Source organism: Lepisma saccharinum, chromosome 23 (genome assembly GCF_977018435.1).
Source record: "Lepisma saccharinum chromosome 23, izLepSacc3.1, whole genome shotgun sequence".
NCBI classification, from domain to species: Eukaryota; Metazoa; Arthropoda; class Insecta; order Zygentoma; family Lepismatidae; genus Lepisma; species Lepisma saccharinum.
In genome coordinates, this window is record NC_139251.1 from 59,312,763 (window position 1) to 59,333,559 (window position 20,797).

The 20,797-nt window shown below is 38.0% G+C and overlaps 1 protein-coding gene across 1 annotated transcript in view; it reads left to right on the top strand.

Moving 5' to 3' along the window:
• LOC146005526 (cell adhesion molecule 2-like) overlaps window positions 1-20,797 on the top strand; it is a 181,600-nt gene that overhangs the window by 81,622 nt on the left and 79,181 nt on the right. The window contains exon 2 of the mRNA XM_083144772.1: window positions 19,683-19,888. Coding sequence (XP_083000898.1) covers window positions 19,683-19,888 — 206 coding nt within the window. The remainder of the gene's footprint in view (window positions 1-19,682; window positions 19,889-20,797) is intronic.

The following is a 20,797-nucleotide window of genomic DNA, read 5'->3' on the forward strand; positions in this document are numbered from 1 at the left end:
GTAACTGTTTGGATGACCCCCCCCCCCCACCTCTGATGACCTTCATCCACTGGTTCTCAAGGGCTGTTACGGCAATGGGCTATTATTATTTATTATAACAGAGAACAATTTTTCAAATTACAGATGTCAGGAATGTGCATATTTCATGCATGTAAAATATCGGAATTATAATCTGGATACGGATATCAATTAATTAATTGCACATTTGCTTGTGTTGTACCTTTGATATTCTAAAGTTCATTATCCCCATTCAGTGAATGCATAATTTCTATATTTTCATTCTAAATGTATAATAACAATTTTGACATATAGACATTTATTGATGCTCTTGTAATCAGCTATTGTTAATGAGAAGTAAGTCAATTGTTTTCAATTTGATATTCAATTCTTTGTGGGAAAAGTTTCAAATTATGGAGAATATTTTTCTATTTTGGGTACATTCTATGTGAAGCATTATCTGGTTAATACATTTAATTCTGTAGCATTAAATTGTATTTTTTGCAGAACTAATTTATTGCCTAACATATCAATTGTCTTACATAAAACTACCTGTTGAAATACTTGTCTTTCACTGGTAGAACTTTCATAAACAAATTTTCCAATAAAATTTCTGTAGCTATCGTTCACAGTGTTTGTCACTGTACAATACCGAAAAACTTTCACAAACGTACGTCACAGTACGTAGATGACATCACGGCAAACAAATGTTCTTAATAATGTTTTGTTTGTTACTTATTGATTGAATGAATTCAACAGGTACATACCTGATTACAGAGCCCATATAATGGATACATAGTGAATACAGTTACATATATTTCTGTAATATAGAAATAGAAGAAGAAACAATATTTATAAATATTTTTTCTTCTATTTTTATATATATATATATATATATATATATATATATATATATATATATATATCAAGTTATAATTCCTTAAGCTCCAAAATCGACTACACAGAATTTTGAAAATGTTAGTAATATCAGGATGGGAACTCGCATAGTCAAAACGATAGCGCTCTAACCTTTGATGCAGGCGGTTCGATTCTCGGCGGAAGCCTACAAAATTTCGGCGTTGACTCAGCATCTTGATGAGAATTAGGAAGCTACTTGGCAAGAAGAAGTAACGTGCCGTCATCTCGAGAGCTAGAGAACAGCGACGATGGGACTCGATACACTGGCAAGACTGATGTTGCTCCTTGGTGTTCCTAAGTTTGATTTTTTTTGTTGTTATTTATTGTCACTTTTCTGCACTTTTGGCTAATCCCAACGTTATGTACCTTACTATTTTTCAATGATAATTTATTTGGCTGTATTTAAAATTATTATCGTTTATGATGAAAAGATTCCCTCTGACTATTGACCAGGTGAGTTGTGGAAATGATTCCAAGCTTTCACTTTCCGTTTCACTTCTACCCTAAAGATGAGAGTGACGTTAGCTCCTGAAAGCTTGGAATACTTTCCACAACTCACCTGGTCGATAGCCGGGAGAATCTTTTCATTAAGAATGCTTCACGACTTCAATTTCTTGTTTAGTGCTTTTTTTTTCTGAATTGTGCAAGATTAAAATATAAACCGTGTTTGAAGTGTGCGATTTGGAAAATACATTTTGCCATATGTACTGTAAATGTATAGCATTATCTCGAGGCCCTGGGAGAGATTAGAATATGAAGCCCCCATACGTTCTTTACGCCATGAAGGCGTATATGGGTGTGTGAAGATAGGAACCCACACTTGCTTGATCACGGCCTAAGGTGGGGGTGATGTGATCAACACCACGCCCCTGGCCGCCTTCGACTACCCCCAGAGTTCCCTCCAGGTATCCACTTATACGACGCTGGGTGGGCGTCGGAGCCGCTTGAACAGGTTGAAAAAAATCCCGGTTCTTACCCGCCGGGGATCGAACCTGAATCCCCCGCGGCTCTAAATTTCACTCTTCAACAACAATTGACACAGCTAAATGTGTAGTTTTCTTACCTTTGAAATGATGTCTGATCTTCCCGATTAACGCATTTTAATGCATCCTACGGAATAGAATCTAATAAAAGTATCCAATCCAAAAAGTGCATAATTAGCAGTTTATGCACGTTAATGTTTTATTGGGGTCAACATGTGTGTGTCAATTGACACGTTTTGGGTTCTGTGTGACACATGGGTTTCTTCTGTGATGTATTTGCATTTGGAAAATACACTAAAACTCAACGCAAGAAAGGGGTAAGGGACAGATCATTAAAACAATGCACTCAACTCCATTTCGAAGCAAATAGTTTATGGAGACTTGGAAAACGTTCTTCCGGTTCAGAGTTCCTTATAATGGGCATAATTTAGAACGTCTGGAGACAACGTCCTTCCTAGGAAGACGAATGGGTGGCCCAGAGTAGCCTCGAGTATTTGGCTCCAGGGTTTGGAGTTCCTGGAAGTTGTCCAGGATCTTAGTGCCTCTTAGCGTAATTGGTTGTGCTTACAACCACTTGTTTCTCATAACGAGCCCACTAACTTTGCATTACATCAGTTTATTGAACTCAAAACTAAACAAAATTGCTGGGTTTTCATGTCTCCTGATTATTATTATTATTATTATTATTATTATTATTATTATTATTATTATTATTATTATTATTATAAGCAAAAACGAAAAAGTGCCCGGTATGTCAGCAAACTCAGTAATTACAAAATCTACGTACAAAAACACATTTTGATGTACTGATAGATCTTGGAACGACCGTACCAGTAAACATAAAGACTGCACTGTATGACGCATTTCTAAGAGCGCATGCTTATCTACTAACCTGTATGTAAAACTCTTTAAAAAAAGAACAAAAAATAATGATCTTGAATGTTCGTTGTTATAGACATCGAGATAGATGTCACGAAATGTAAGTTTAATGATAATTTATTTTGCTGTGTTTAAAATTATTCGAGTTGAATGTATTGCTTATTGCGTGTACGAGTGTGGGGTCCGGTATCCCATTCTACACCCTCGATTTCGGAGGGTTTTTTTTTCTTATGAAGATTATGTGATGCTAATTATGAAGAACAAAAATTTTGGAGCTCGAAAACAAGTAGTTACGAATGTACAGTCGTTTGAAGTTGAGATATTGTCGTATGAAATTGTTGAGTCCAAATTTCCCACCGATTCCGGGCTCCGCCCCTGGGGTAATTGACCTACCGCCTCCTACCGCTACCGCGGCCCCGCCTCCGCTCCGCTACGTTACGCTACGGCTACCGCCTTTATCTATAGAGTCCCTTTTAAAGGCATGTTAGAAATTGGCCGGAGTCACCTGCCCCCAACACTATTTCTCACTGTTTTCCGCATTGACACATGAAGATACCAAAAATGGAGGCTAAAATTAAACCTAAGAAGGTACCTTACCTCTTTTTACCAAGGCCAGGCACTGAATTGCGGGTCGAAGTTAAATTTGTAAGTTCAAAAATGAAGCAACTCCTACGTTGAAAGTCCTTGTTGTCCTTTTCCACAGAATACCACCCTCCACTCCCTTCCCATCATAAATATAAGAAGTCGCAAATTATTTCATCCCACAAGTCATTTAGAAAATACAACCCTCCCCTTTACGGGCAGCATTTGCCAAAAATAAATAATTAATTCCAATTTCTGAAGTCGCATAAATGAAATCCAATGTCTGAAATGTCCAACCGCCAATATATCACACAAATAACATATCGCAATCGCAAATGTTCCCATTGCACAAGTCAATCATAAGAAGAAAAAGAAAAAAATCAGACGTGCGCCTGTGACATGAATCCATGATCCGAAATCTTCAGACTTGCGACTGTGACATGATCCATCATCCGCCATCATAGAGGCTCTGAAAAACCTTTTTGACGTTACGCAAGGAATTTTAATTTTTTTAAAAAAAACGTAAGTTTCGTATCACGTAGATCTAAAAAATTAACTTCCGCGCTAGTTGCAAACACTGTTTGTTATGAGGAACTAAATATTTTCACGAAAATATTTGAAATGTGCCTGAAATCGAGGGTGTAGAAAGGGATACCGGAGCCCGAGTGTGTTGGTTTCTCTGAACAGTGGAAGATGAATAATGAACCGCGTTTGAAGTGTGCTATTTGGAAACGACATTACTGCATTTTGCCAACCAACTCGAACTGATGCAAGCGCGTACCCAGGGAAGGAGTCATGTAGGCCACGACCTTCCCTCGAACTATGAAATAGTTATATGTGAACAAAAAAAAAAAAAAAAAAAAAAAAAAAAAAAAAAAAAAAATGGCGATTTCTCACATTTGTAAAAATAGCGACGTTGTCCTTTCATAAATGCGTGGGTTTGTTGTGGGAAGATGCAGACTCCATACGTCTGCAGTCTGCAACATTGCGTGGTTTTAGTTTTACAACCATTGATGCAAGGTTGCCAGACTTCCCTATTTCGTAGGGGAAAAAACATTTTTCAAATCAGACGTAAGGCGAAAATGTATCTTTTTTTGTTAACCCAAATTTAGATATGCTCTTTATTATAATAATAATTACTAATACGTATCATTTAAATTATAAATATAGTATTTTCTAAACATATAACTAACATGGCCGTTGAATGGTGCTGCTTTATAGAAAATTACAGAACATTCGAAAACGTTAATTTGGGGAACATTGTACTATTCAAATACATCTGAGAATTGAGTGTAAAGAATAAGCACTAAGCTGTATGTCGTGCAACAGACAGGCTTTGTCTGTAAGAGTGGCGAGAGGATATCAGTGAGTTGATTCCCTTCGTTATTTTGCACCATAATATTGCAATTCTACGTTTAGTTTCAGCTGTAAAATGACCATAGCATTGGTGATCATATCTAATACTCATCGTCGTAATTACATAAACTTGGCAGAACAACGACGATAACCTAATTCAATCAACCCCACAGAATTTCGAATATTATCTTTGTTCCACATTATTGAATCCCCTCCCTCTAAAAAATCTGGGTACGAGCCTGAACTGATGTAATGTAAAGTAACATAATTCTCCTCCCCGATGCTAGTATCTAAGATGTCCGCTAGAGGGGAGTAACATCGAGTATTAAAAACTTTAGCAATTTTACACAGGCTGATATATGCGTGGCAACCTATCAAATAGAAGCTAAATGCAATAAAATTCAACTTGATCTGTCGGTCTGTCTGTCCTTGACAGGCAAGAACCGTTCAAAATTGAACTTCTCCATATATAGGAAACTAGTAAATGTGAACTTGTGACATTGCTTTAAGACCCACAAATGAATTGTGTAGGAATGAGTATGGAAGGAATATTTTCTGGTAGGCTTCGCTTCCATACTCATAGCATTCACGCTTATCTCTTTCTTTCTCTATTTCTTTCTATTCCACTCTCTCTCTCTCCTTTTATCACTTTATTTCCATATTTCTTTCTGCCTCTCTATCTCTCCCTTTCTCTCTATTCCATTCTGTCTCTTTCTTTATTCCTTTCTCTCTCTCTTCAACTCATTCCTTCGTCATTCCTTTATCTCTCTTCCGCTATTACTTTCTGTATCTTTATCTCTTTCTCTCTCTGTACTCATTTCCGTCCCTTTATCCATTCCGTTCCATTTTCCATAATCGTCTTTTTCTTTCTATTCCTTCCTATCTCTCTCTCTCCTCGTCTCTTTACCTCTTTCTTTTTGTTCATTTCTCTCCTTTCATCTCTCTCTCATTTGCTATTCCTCCCTCTCTTTCCCTTATCTTTGTTTAGTCCTTCTTCTCTTTCTCTATTGCTTTCTCTACTTTTATATCTTTCTCAATTCATTCCTCATTTCGTATCTCCTTATATATTCCACAGTTTCCATTTATCTTTCTTCCTCCTTCCCTCTTTCTATCAGTGTTTCTGTCCCTTACCCAGTATCTCTTCCCCTCTCTACCTGTATACCTATTACTTCTGGTAAAGTTAAACAACGTGTCTGTACCGCTGTACAACGCAAAGCTCCACACATTCTCAATCTCTGCCATAAATGAGCTTCTGCACCATGCTCCTATGACCTCTACCCACATGAGCCTTTAACATCAAGGGATCGAACAATTGGCTCACGCGTAGCAGTCACATGCCCTATCGACTGAACCACTATTTCTCTCTTACTATTTTGCTCCCTGTATGTTCTTATTTATCTTTTAATCTCTCTCTCTCTCTCTCTACGTGTGTGTGTGGGGGAGGGGTGCCTCTGGTATAAACGATTAATCGTAACGTAACGTAATATTGGTTTTAGAACGTTCGTTGACATGTCAATATTCTGGGCCTCCCAATGGAGTAGTGGTAAGGTCGTCGCCTTGTGATCAAGGGACCTCGGGTTTTATACTCGGTGGCGGCACATAGTGGTTCGGATTCCACTTTAAACTGTAGATCCAGTCCCGATTAGGCTTCCTGTGCATAAAGTGCGCTTTAAAGGAAACTAAAACTCAATATGTAAAAATTTCTAACTTTATCTTACTCAATACGCAGCAGGGTGAGTTAATACTCCTCAAGTTCGGGCGTCTAAGCACCCAACTTTAACATATTCCTACACTGTCCAGTGTTATACTGGTCGAATTTCCAGCTGGCGGCTGGGAAACAACGAATCAGCGATCATTTCATTCTCTTCGTCTAACATCGGACATTTTCGTGTCACAACGCACCGAACGGATACACAGCATGTTGCCAAACTTACTGTAAAACGGAAGAGAGTTGATCAGCGCCGATACTGGATAACAGTTGTACAATAGTACACATAGCAGGGTCAATTATAGGACAAAACACCCAAAAAGCTGTAGAAACAAGCTAAGAACAAACAAATCGACAAAAATGGACGTACGCTTGGCAATGTTGTAACGGGAGAGCGATGTTACCCCTACAGCTCCTACTTCGCAACTGAGGTTGTAGACACTCACGAGCCCCACACCACCGAAGACAATTGGTGGACAGATGGAGCTTAGTAGGTCAGCCGCCAGTTGACCACACCATCAGTATAGTCCACACGTTGGCAAATTGATTTACAACACCTTTCTCTACTTACACCTTCCGCACATAAATATAGTTACAAGAAAGGCTTCTGACGTAGCAGTAAGCTACGGAAAGCTACAGGATCAACAGGTAGCGGAGATGTTGAAGCAGCGACTGAAAATTACGGTTCTGGAGTAGACAGGATCCCTCTCCCTTCCCTCTCCTCTCCTGCACCCGGAGCTCCGGGGCATTGCTTCCGGTATTCCGGAGTTAATAGCTCTGGATCTATAAAGCACGACTCCCCTTCCATCTGGGGGAACGAGAGAGCAAGACGAGCTTCAAATTCAATTCATTGATTTTATTGACGTGCAAGGACGTTGTGCTTCGAGACATTGATTGCTGATGATTCAGATGTTCTAGGTTTTCAAGGTTGTCTGGCAGGTCCCATTAAACCCTTAGTTTATACATGATTTCAGTGTTTGTTAGCGTTTGTCTGAATAAACTATTGGATAATTCGTCTGACTCTCTGACGGTAAAGATAGAAAAATGAGTAGAAAAGGGAGAGAAACGAATACATATAAAATGGAAACAAGGGAAAAAGAAGGGAGAATAGAGAGGCAAAAGATGAAAACAAGTAGACATCGATAGAATGTAATAGTCAAAGAAAGAACTGAAGAAATGAAAAAACAGAAAGAAATAGAGAAGGAAGCTATGAAGAAAAAGGAACAAGGAGAGAGAGAGAGAGAGAGAGAGAGAGAGAGAGAGAAAGGAAAAGAAAGAAATTGAGATAAGAGAAAGAAAAGGAGAAGGAGGCAAATAGAGATAAATAGAAAGAGAGAGAGAGAAAGGAAATGAGAAAAGAAACAGAAGAAATAGAGATAGAAGAGGATATGCAAAGGAGATGATGAAGAGACAAAAGAGAGAGAAGGAAATAGAGAAGAAAAGCTTTAAATAAAAGACATAGATAGAAAAAAGAGAAGTAAATAAATTATGACTGAGAAAAGCAAAAGAAAGAGGTGGCAGATAGAGATAGATAGAGAGAAAACAAAATGCAAGGAAAATAATAAAATATAAGGAAGGGAAACAAAGAAATAAAAAAATACACGAGATACAATAGAAGGGAATATCCACAGAAAGTGAAGAAGAGAGGAAGGTGGGGGAAAGAAATAGAGAAGGAAAGGTATAAATAGACACGGAGAGAGAAAGAAATACATGAAAAAGGAGGGAAAGAAATGAAAGAAGAATGAGATAATATAAAGGAGGAGAGATGGAGATAGACTGAGAGAGAGTGATAGACAGAGAGAAAGCAATAGAAAAAGGAAAAGAGATGATGGCAGACAAAGAAAGAGAAATAGAGATAGGTTCGATAAGCCAAAGAAAGTGATAAAGAGAAAAAAGACAGAGAAAGAAATGTAGAAGAAATCCATAAAAAGTAACAAGAGAAAGAGAGAGAGGGGAATAAAAAAGAATTATATATATATATATATATATATATATATATATATATATATATATATGCAAATCTTTCGTGCAGTCTGTAAACATGAACAGTTTAGTTGACTATCTATCCTACTGTGAGCTGGAGCACAACGTGTACCGTATTTATGTAATCTGATAATATTTCGGGAGGCCACGTTGCCCCCGGGCGCATATCCCACCTTTGTCCACACATAGATATAAAAATATTTATGCTTTATTTTAAGAACACGCCCCCTGTCCCTCCTTTACCGACGCGCGAAGTTCACACATTTGTGAAGATGGACATAACTCTCACATAAGATTGATCTTGCTTCATCATCCCCCCTTTAAAACCATGTTCAGTATAAATTAATTAACCTTAATTTTCTGTCACTTCAGCAGCGGTGATTACACAAACTGTTTGCTTCCTGGCCATCAAATGTCAAGAATAACCGTGAATAAATATGTCCTGTCGTTTATTGCGGAAACAGCACTTCTCGTGATTAGTTACAACTACGCCGAGAGTTTCAAACAGAGAGTACAGATGGGGCTGCAATTGCATAAACGAGAGAGATACAACATAACGGAAATAATTATAGATATAGAATTAGAACTTAATTCAATTTTTACACAAAAATTCATGTGAAAAATTCAATATTAATTTTTATTCAGATTTACCTCTTCTAATTGAAATTTCTTATTATTTTTTAAGCTCTCAATGTATAGGTGGTTCTTTTTAGAGTAATAAAACTTTGAATTGAAATAAAACGAAGTTTGAAGCCAATTGAGCTTTTATTTGAAAGATAACTGTCTGACATTTACTTTTTTGAAAATAATTTCCGGCATATGTCCACCACGACTAGTTGTGATTAACCGGATTCGATCAGTCCAATTTTGATCCACTTTTTAAAGTAATTGGGGACGTATGTCGTTAATAACACGAGTTATGTTGGCTTCCAAAGCGTCAATTGTTGCTGGTTTATCAGCATAAACCGGAGACTTTACATATCCCCAAAGAAAATAATCCAGTGGCGTTAGGTCACATGATCTTGGAGGCCAATTCATTGGACCATTTCTGGAAATAATTTTGTCGCCAAATTGTTCTTTCAATAAATTGATTATTGCGGTAGCAGTATGAGATGTAGCACCATCTTGTTGAAACCAAAACTGTTGCAGGTCGATGTCATGCAAATTTGGAAACAAATAATCACTGATCATTGATCTGTAACGACAAGCATTGACAGTAACACGCGCGCCGGCCTCATTTCTAAAGAAATAAGGACCGACGATGCCTCCAGCATGTAACCCACACCAGACAGTGCATTTTTCAGGATGCAATGGAGCCTCGTGTAATTCTTGAGGATTGGACTTACTCAATATACGGCAATTGTGCTTATTGACATCACCATTTAACGAGAAATGAGCTTCGTCACTTAACACAACTTGTCGATAAGAAAGTGACCAGTTTCCACTTGATTAGGCACCATTCACCAAACAAACGACCCTTCTTATGGTCTTGCGGCTTCAGTTCTTGCACCAATTCGATCTTGTATGGGTGTAGACCAAGATCTTTACGCAAAATTTTCCATGTAGTGGATGAGCACAGTCCAAGTTGTTGAGGACGGCGACGAATAGACAAATTCTGATCTTCTTCAACACTATTTCTGACAGCACCGATATTTTCTTCCGTACGTACACTTCTTTATTTTGTTGTTGTTTCATTGAGAATAGTAAATGTTGTTCGAAGTTTATCAATAGTTCGACGAACAAGTTGCTCTGATGGACGATTATGTGCAGCATGCAAATTCCGAAGTGCTCTATACGTTTGGCGAACAGAACATTGATTTTGAAAATATATTTCCACAATTTGTAAACGTTGTTGCGGCATCAGTCTGTCCATGATCATTTGCCAATGCTCACTGATCTGAAATGACAAAACAACATGTCATCAAAACAAAACAAATGACAGCTATCCCTATCGAAAGTTCTATCACTCTAAAAAAAACACCCTTTAGAAGAAATTCTCATTACATATACAGTTTGCCCCAATCGCTTCGTGCTTGGTACGGCTTTATGACACTATAGGTGCGAATAGGTACGTTAACTCTTTGAAAACTATAGCCAACCTATATAGACTGGGCGGTTCCAAAGATAAAAGGGAAGTGGGTGTAAATTATGGTCGAAACTATTCGTTGTATGCCTTATTGTTTATTCATACTCGATGTTTAGTAGGCTACGTTACTACCAGTGATTAATTCAGAGGGTGGGGGAATCCCCCCCAGAAACGGGAAAGTTCCTCGATACATTTGGACAATAGCTAAGAATTTAGCAACCATATCCCCTTTGTTTATTTTCATTTTTTTAATTTAAGGTAGAACAAATTTGAATTTGAATTTAAACTTTTGGGTGCGTCAGCACTTAGGCTATTTTGCACCCGTCGCGTTATACGGGGTCCAGCCCCTTACCTGAACTAAAATATATCTAATACAATGTAACTGTAATTTCGGAGGACAAAAATATTCTTACTTGGGTTAAAAGCTGAGGCTGTAAACGGGCACTCAGCACACATAAGGACAAAACACAGGACAACACAGACACAGTCCTACAGATGATTATTCTGGCTGTATGTCCAGACGCCAGAGCCTCGTTAGTCTGCAAAATGAAGTCCAGGGGTGTACTCCGTGGAAGGGTCACCCCTTAAACCCCGGAAATCCCCTGATACCACTGCGTTGAAAAAATGGATGATATTCAGCGAACAACTTCCCCAACAATTCATTGCGCGAGAGCACGCCCGCTGCCATGATTCCGGCAAACGTTTCGGAGCGTGTTGGAAACCCGTTTGACAAGTATTGCTATCACAACTTTTGTGGCAGTTATTCAAGGTACAAATATAACGATTAATGTAATCTTTCATATTTTTTTAACACTAGTACAATGACCATAGTATCTAAAAAGATGCTATTTGCCACAAAACAACGTTGTCTAAAGCTACGTAACATACGAGAAAAAATACAGGACTATGGAGCCTGTTTCTCATGGAATCAATCGGGCCTATCCGATAGTACAGTGCTATCCCCTTGTAATCGAAGGATCCAAAATTCGATTCCTGGTGGAGGGGAATTGAAAAAAAAAATATATTGTTTTTAAAAAAGTGAAATAAAGTCACATTTTGTCTCGTGAAAATAATATAATTTATAGAAATGTTCCGAAGTACAAATTTGTGTACTATATTTCTTTAAGGCCGTAATTAACGCATCATTCTCACTTTTCGTATGTATATTCAGACAGCCATTGAAGATATGCTGAAAAGTATATATGTAAAAATATTCGCATACTGCGAACGCATACGCTGATTAATAAGCAGAATTTCATTTTTTTTGTGAACCTTATTATAGATCGTACAGCAACCACGTGCGTTGCAAAGCAAGCGGATGTAAAGAGTAGCATAAAAGTCATATAACGCTAGCCATAAACACAGCACTTGCCTTCCAGATACGATTATTCATATTTCACCCTGGATTGGAAAAATCAAGCCATCTTAACCACCGACGAAACTGTCTGAATGTTTGATTTTCTCTCACAATTAATACATAAACAATGGCATACACACAACACACACACACACACCTACACACAACGTATTAATTCACCAAAAGGAAATTACATTTGAAATTCTACAATAATACAATTTAAAATGTTAAACATCGGGTCATTTTCATGCACGCAGCATATGCTTCCCTTCACGCTTGCGTGGTTTGCTGGACTGGCTCAGTGCGGATTTGGCCAGATTTCCCATCATGCTCTGCGTAGCTGACGTCACATTCAATATCATCCATTACATGTAGGTTAGCAAATATGACGTTATTGAACAGTTCACATTTCGTGGTGTTTTGGAAGTTTATGATAAGAGCGATAGATGGTGCTAACAAGCACATAAACTTAATACGCATTACTGGTGCTTAAAGCTATACAAGATCTAACGTTTCTCTATAAGTAAGTTGTACCTTTGACTTCACTTCAAAAGTAAAGCAAAACAAATCAATCAATTAATTAACTACGTCACGCTGGGCTCCGAATTCTACCCTTTCACTGCATTAATTTTAGCTTTCTAGCATCTATTCATCTAGAGATATATCTAGTCAAAGCAATAGCTTAAGGAGTATTTTCATGATCACCCCAAATAAGCAATAATACTGCACAACACGAAATTTGTCCTTTATATGAAAATGTATGATTGTAATGTATTTGTTGTGCATGACAAAAACGAATCTGCAATTTGTTTCCGTGTATCACGTTTACAGGATTCTTGTTGGGAAACCTGATGGTAAGAGACCTGTAGGAAGGCCAAGACGAAGATGGAGGGACAACGTTGAGATGGACCTGAGGGAAATCGCTAGGGATGGAAAAGAGTATATAGATCTTGCTCAGGATAGGGAAAGATGGAAGTCCTGTGTTGCTGCAGCCATGAACCTTCGGGTTTAAGAAGGCTAGAGAGTTAGTTAGTTAGTTAGTTAGTTAGTATCACATATAATGTAGCCAAAAACACAAAATTTGAAAGTTACATAAGAAACGTATGATACAATAGCCGAATGTGTGTGTTTCTCCTGTGTTAAAAAGAATAAAAAAAATTGAAATTATACATTGGTAGAACAGGATAAGATGTATGCAAGAAGGTTACATGAAATACTGTTGCTTCCTCTGTGAGTGGGGCAGTCGGGACAGAGATAATCATTATGTCCGTAAACACTGGCCACTACTACAGGCATCAAGAACATATCACGAGATCTAATTGAGAAGCCTCAAAATGTGGGATGCGGCAACGAGAGAAAAGTTTTTTTTTTAATATAATCAATCAATCAGAATGTATTTCTGCCCAAGTACACATTAAGCTTGGTTTGATGAGAACAGGGGCGGCGCCAGGGGGGCGGAGGGGGTGATTAATTTTCTTCCGCACCTCCTTCAGCACCCCCTACGTTCAACTGAAAACATTAACCTTTAGAGTGTCATGTAACATTGAGCGCCGAATGTTAGATACTGAAGTAAGACCGTTATTATTGTATGCAACATGCAAGTACTGAAAGAGACGCCGATACGATAAACATACCGTATTTTCCTGTACTTGCGGAAGCCTCTCTAAAAATCAACGGCCGTTTTTTTCTTTCGTTAGCATTGTTGTTATGAATATTGTCTTCTTTTGTTTCTCCAAGTGGTCTGTTTGTGGTTTTCGATAATTGCCTATAGCTTAATGTGAGTTATGTTGTTTTATTTTCCGTTTTTGCATTGTTGATACACGGGTTTATTTTTCGCATATTTGTTCTTGCTCACACTGGAGCAAGAATTGCAGCTGTTTTCAATGTATCAACAAGTCATGCTCGGGAAATTATTTAATGCAACGTGAAGAGTAGTTTTCTTGTTAATATGTTATATGTATTTGTTCCTCGTCTGGTAAACGAACCACTTCAGGATTTTTTTAAAAAAAAAAACTGTTAGGAAGAGGCCCAGTGTTTACAAATGACTTTTGAAGCTCGTTGTTGGGGTGTGGGATAGTGCGGCAGAAAAGATTTTAACGAAGGCGAACTTGCTGTGCACTTCGCGTTTTGTCCTGAAGTGGCAGACGGAAGTCTTATGTACTTACTATGTACCATAGGCGTGCGCAGACACTCTGATTAGGGAAAGGGGGGGAAGTTCAGTTGGGTAAGAAAACCTCATTTCATCTCACTATTTTATTGCACCGATGGGTATGAAACAGGGGCGTGTGGGTGTGACCCACGAAGCGGGATAGTACTTCAATTTCATAGGAAATAATTAACCCCTTCCCCTACAAGTTCCTTTGAACTTTTATCAGATTGAAAATGCTTCACTTTCCTTAAGAGCAAAATATCGTTTAATAACAACAATAACATTTCTCTACACTAAATTTCTAGGAGAAAGCCACACCTTTCGTTTAGAAAATGAATGTCAACGTAAAAGTACATATTTTTCACGTGTAATTTGATTTCAGTCACAGTAATTTACATTAATTATTATAATTGGAACGCAGGAATACAATAATTACAATTCAAGTGGTGTTTTATTGGGGAGCATCACTATTATCGGGGTATTATTATTATCCGAAAAAAGAAAACCCTTGCTTGCCCCTCTGTGGAAAAAATTGGCGGGTTTACACTGTACGACCACTTTCTTGGAATCATCATGGACGTCCAGGGGGAGGGCAAGGGGGGCACAGCCTCCCCCTCCCCAGTTTTGGCACCTTGCTCCCCCAGTTTTGAAAGATTGCATGCGCGACTTGTGTTTTCTTTATTTTCAGCGTCGCACCCCTAAATTTCTTTCCGCACCCCCTCAGCACCCGTAGATAATTAATCCTGGCGCCGCAGCTGGATGAGAAACTTCATCAAAGTACTAGGCCGAAAAGGCCAAGCTTTCAGGTACCTCTGGACCAAATTCCCACACAAGTGAGGCGAAGGTTAAGGAAGGTGTTTTGTTGGCACACAGATTAGAGCCGTTTGATTCTACACTTTCTGACCCAGCAAATGCAGCATGGCAGGCATTCAGGTTCGTGTGTTCTACTAGTTTCCTGGGTAATGTCAAAGCACACAAATATGAATCACTGTTCGTGACATAGTGCACTGATTCTATATCTTGGGATGCCACATATACCTCAAATTACACTTTCTGGACTCACATGTGGGCTTTTCCCCGAAAAACCTGGGAGCAGTCAGTGATGAACATGGGGAAAGGTTCCACCAGGACATTGCTGTGTTTGAAAAGTGCTTGCTGACTATTGTTGGTCTATCATCAGGGAGACCCCTACAGATATGTACAAGCGTAAATGCTCCACAACGTCATATTTATAGGTATTGTTACTGTGCTTTCTTACTGTACAGTGTATTGTAATATGCCTTTCACAAATGCATCAGGTGGCTGTCCAATGAAAATGATGCGTGATAGAAGCATACGGTTTTCACACTTCAATTCTGTATCCTTTGTTTAGTCCATATCACATGATTTCATCTAAAGGACAGAAAATGTCTTCACATTTGTTTTGCAGTGATAATCAGGCTGGAGAGTTTAACGAACTATCAGATCTCTAACTGATCCTTCACCGTAGTTAAAGACGGTTTAGTTCATTGAACTCAAGACTCATTATTGCCTATTTTTAGGGAGCAGGAAAAGGTTTATTAAGCTCTTGCTTTGACTCGTTCTCATCAGTGATGTGCGTCTACGCGTAAACAACGATAGTCTACATTCTACACGTAGACTATTATATACACGTAGATTACGTAATCTATGTAAACAACATGGCGAAAGGTGATAACTTAGCAAAGAGCGCCGTGGAATTAAAAGAAAATTATACTGCGTATGAGTTGCTGATGTGTAAGGATAACTTTCCATACTCTTCCTTCCAAATTCGAACAATTTCTCACCTAGGAAGAAACCTAATATACGAAATATTCTAGTGTGTTATGGGAAAAAAGACCACTCTTGCCTCACGACTGCCATCTGTTGTTGTTTTTTGCATACTATTTATCTTCATCCATGTTTGATAATAGAAGAGAAGAGAAATTTTGTTGTAAATAGGATTCTTTTCATTTCGTTAGGAACCAATACAGTTGAAAATGTCACTTTCTTTCATGAAACCCTAGAAAATTAATTATAATGCACTTTAGATTGTCTACGTAGTCTATGTAAACTACATCCAATGTAATCTACGTGTAGATTACGTGTAGACAACGCATGTAGACTTAAACTTATAGTCTACGGCACATCACTGGCTCTTACCCAACAGATCGGTAGGTGACGGGGTTTGCCCCGAGTTGATACCTTCCTGGGGATCATGTTAAATAGGTTCTAGTAAAAATACAGGTGAACGAAAACTTGTTACCCTTTGTACGAAAATTGATTATATTCAGTCTCTGTCTTTTCTCCCTTCCGTCATTTTTATCTTCTCCCATCACCAACGTAAGAATTCATCATCGAGAACCGCACCGTAAACTGGTTTCCCCAAACGGTAGCTCTCTCTCATTTTCATGGCTTAGCTCGGAGCTAAGACCTTTACGACACACCAGCGCACGGGCCCTTGAAATCGCTATAAATGCAGGCCCCGGAATGGTCGTAAATTCTTCTCTCTCCCAGGCAGCCACTCTCTAATATAAACATATAACCTCGCTCGGGAACCCGTACGCATATCTGCCCAGTCCCCTACGCACGTTTTCGCTTGCAGGAGCAACAGTGTGTGGTGATAACGGTTAGCGTATTTACAAACCCTATAGTGCTGCAGCACCTCCAATGACGTGTGGCTTCTGATTGGTTGTCATTCCGGAAGTTAATGCGTTTCGTTATCCAAGTGTTACTTCAAGGTAAAAATGGTGTTAAAGAAGGCAGGGTTTATATTTAAAATGTAGATTTCAGAGATCCACCTTAAGAAGATAAGAAACCTATTTGAACTAAGTTGATTTTCTGCACATTGTGTTTTGTTTTGAAAGACTGGAAAGAAGTCTCCTTTCAAAGTGAAGGATTTTCTATTTAAAATCTCATCAGTACAAACATTGACTACTTTCTACCATTGAGAAAATACGAATGTACATTCAATTAATTGCAAACAATACCACTGGCTTTATTGTGGTACTGATTAGAAATGTAAAATGCCAGAAAAAATATCTTCACATAAAAAAATAAACATTACATTATTTCAAACCACCCGTTGTGTATTTACTGTATCACATCCATGATTGATTATCCAGAAATGGCATTTTAATATGTATTTGAATGTATGGAATGTCTCCAATAATTCAGTAACCACTTAACATATTATATTTCAAACGCTTTCAGAGATATTTATTCAGCACTATAATTTTTCAATGGCTTCATATTGATTTTTATCACCAGAAAAAGACCGAATTGCATATCTCTTTTGCAATTTTTCCAGACAAAAATATATTTCTTCACATAATTTCGACAATTTGACAACTTTATTTCTAAATACGTAATTACGAGTCTGGTTTTCCATTATTTTCATGTAAATAAACAGGAACCGATGGACACGTGATATAAACACTTCCGGTGCAAAGAAACCAATAAGAAAGCGTTACATTCCTCTGGTTCTGCAGCACTCAAGGGTTTGTAAATACGCTAACGGTTAATGGTTAGTTGGAACTACAGAGATTGCCTTTCCTAAACCAAACGTTCCATTCTTTCAATTTCTACATTATTTCTCGCTTTTCTTTCTCTTGTTCTGTGTACCTCTATTTTCTACTATTTCCTTTTTCTCTTATTGATTACTCTTTGGTCTCATCTGATTTCTGCCGACCTTCGTTGGGTAGTGGTTAGCACAGCCCGCTACGACCCCTGTTGTCCCGGGTATTTTTGTGAGTGTTCCTTCATTACTTTCATTAGCCAAAAGTGGCAGAAAAGCGAAGTAATATAAAACCCAATCAATCATTTCTTCATGCATTGGTTAGTGTCTTTTTTCTAACATTCTTAACTTTTATGCATATTTTCGTTTCATTTTTTTCAATCCTTTACTATTCGTTTTTCATGATTGATCTTTTTCATTTCATGTTCAATTCAACAGTTTCTCCCTCCCATTCGTGCTTTCTTGAGGTCTTTTTTAGGCCAATCGGGAATGGACCTGGACACGTGACAGGAAGAGTAGGCTGAGCTGACGGGGAGCAAGCTTCGCCCTATCAATCCCAGTATTGGTGCATATCGTTACATTGTAGCTAGACTTCGTATCGGACACAGCCATCTGACACATCGTCACTTACTGCAAGGGCTGAACCATTCGGTGTGTGCAATCTGAAACTCTGTTTGAAGTGTTCGGCACATCTTTCTCGAATGTGCTGATTCTTATTTCCTCAGACAAAGTTTTAAACTTCCCAGCGATCTATCATCCACGTTCGGAAATGATGACATTGTTGTTTACAACTGTTTTTATCCTGAGCTTTAGCGGGCCTTTTAAACTGTTTCTGAGGAGGTTCTTGTGTCTCCGTACCTCTTTAATGTGTTGAATTTGTCCTCTGCAGGTCACTTTGCAATACTTTGACTATAACCTTTCCCAAGTGGATTTTACACCCCTTTTTGACATTCAGATTATAATTTTTAGATGAGAGGGTTTCCCTCATATACAGAGTGTCCAAAATGTCACGCAACCGGGACGTTGACCGTAAATAACATTTGTACAGAAAGTTATAGAGACATGATACTTTGCACTAGGTATTTTCTTTTGTCTATCTGGATGTTTTTTAAACATTAAACAATGAAATTATTCTATACAGGAACGTTCAGTATGGAGGAAAGTTATTAAGGTGCAAAAGAATACGAAGCAAAAAAAGGCAGGAATAAAAGACAGCTATGGAGTAGCTTGTAAAATTTTTCGATGTCTATCTATGGTCTGAGTCGGTATTTATCGAATTGAGAAATTAACGATATTTTGTTACACGTTTTGTGCATTACAGGACGAATTATAGGGTTATTTATGTTATTGGGGATATTTTATTTAGGATTATTCAAGACATATCCATAAAAAATCGTGTTTTTTTCGAAATTACGAGGTATCCTGGCAACACTGGTGTCTCAGAGGGCATTGCCAGATGCGTCCGATATCTGGCTATATTATTCAATCAATGTCCAGATGAAATAAAATGTTTGAAATTTATCATACAAAAATATAGATTAGGTAGGTTAGTCTTATGTGCTATAAATTTCAAATCTTTATTTCATTCGGGCATTGATTGAATTAATTAGCCAGATATCGGACCCATCTGCACTGCACTCTGACACGACCAGTGTTGCCAGTACTCCTCTAAATTTTGAAAAGAAAAATGTTTACGAATATATCATGATTAAACTAAATTAGTCTTGTAATGCACAAAGCTAGTAAAAATGTATTGTTCTTTCTTCGTCAATTTGATAAATACCCATAGAGACATCGACACACATCGAACATTTTAGCAAGCTACCCCATAGCTGTCTTTTATGCATGTTTTTCTTCACTTCGCAATTTTTCCACCATAGTAACTTTTTCCCCATACTGAAGGTTCATGTAGAGAATCGTTTTCTTGTTTACTGTTTTAAAAAACATCCAGATAGACAAAGAAAATACCCAGTGCAAGGTTCATGTGTCTATCGCTTATTGCACAAACTTTATCTACGTTCAAGGTCTCAGTTGCGTGACTTTTCTGTACTTTGAAGGCTGAAAAATGACCATTTGCGCAGACGCATCTCAAAATTATAACTCATTTCTTTATTTACTGTGTTAGAATAATTGTGTAAGATAGTCTTAGAGGTTATTTTCTATCTTCCAGGCGCGCTATCTCTTCATTTGACCAAGATCCACGTCCCACGATACCCGAAGAGAGGGGAGTTGGCCATCTTGGAGTGTGAGTTCGAAATAGGGAACAACAAGTTGTACTCTGTGAAGTGGTACAAGGACAACGAGGAATTCTTCCGCTTCGTTCCAAGGGACGACCCTCCGATGTCGAGCTTCAAGGTAGAAGGGGTTCGGGTTGAAGTAAGTGAAGATTTCTTTGTGAATTTTTTATTGAAGTTTGTCTTTTATGTCTATGTGAATCTTCTCTAAAAGCCTACGAGTTTATGAACAGCCCTCGTGCATGCGATTTAAAACATGTTGGAGTAGATTTAATAAGGATGGAATGAGAAATGTGTACATCTTAGAAGCTTCAGTTGGATGCAAATATCGTGTATTTACAAATGTTTACTAAATTTTTGAAATATTCAAGAATAGTGTGTATATTTTTATATTGTAATTTCAAAACATGTAATCCTTTGCTTAGACAAAATGTTGATAGTCAATAGTCATCTTTAGACTCAGGCTAGTTGACCCTTTATGTGAAATCCATGTGCCCTTACCGGGAATCTATCTTATAACTTTTTAATATAAACTACAGGGTGTCACATAAGTCTAGAACAAAGAGACGTGGGTCGTTGTTTTTCCTTTTTTGACAGGTCGGTAAAGGCGAAATAATGAAAAGTTATTTTGATAATGGAGGCGTGTAGTCTGTGTGAAATCAATGAAAAGTTTCCAGATAGCGAACCAATCCTAGACGCCGCCTTTCTAGACGGAGTGGTTAGCACAGCGCGCTACGATGCCAGAGGTTCCGTATTCGAATCCCAGCTTGAGCATGGGTGATCTTTTTGAGTGTCCATTTACCAATTTCATTACTCCTCCTCACCGTGTTGATTAGCCAAAATTGGCAGAAAAGCGATGTTAAAAAATAAAATTCAAATCACTTGAATCAACCAATCATACGTGCAGCTCTATTGGCAAGCTAAAAGTATAACTTATCAGAATTGTGGACGATATGAACGTAGATGGTAACTCTTATTGCTGGTCCTGAATATAAAAAGCTAAGGATCGTTTCTCCTTATTCAGTGCCATATATCAAATGTAAAGGAATAA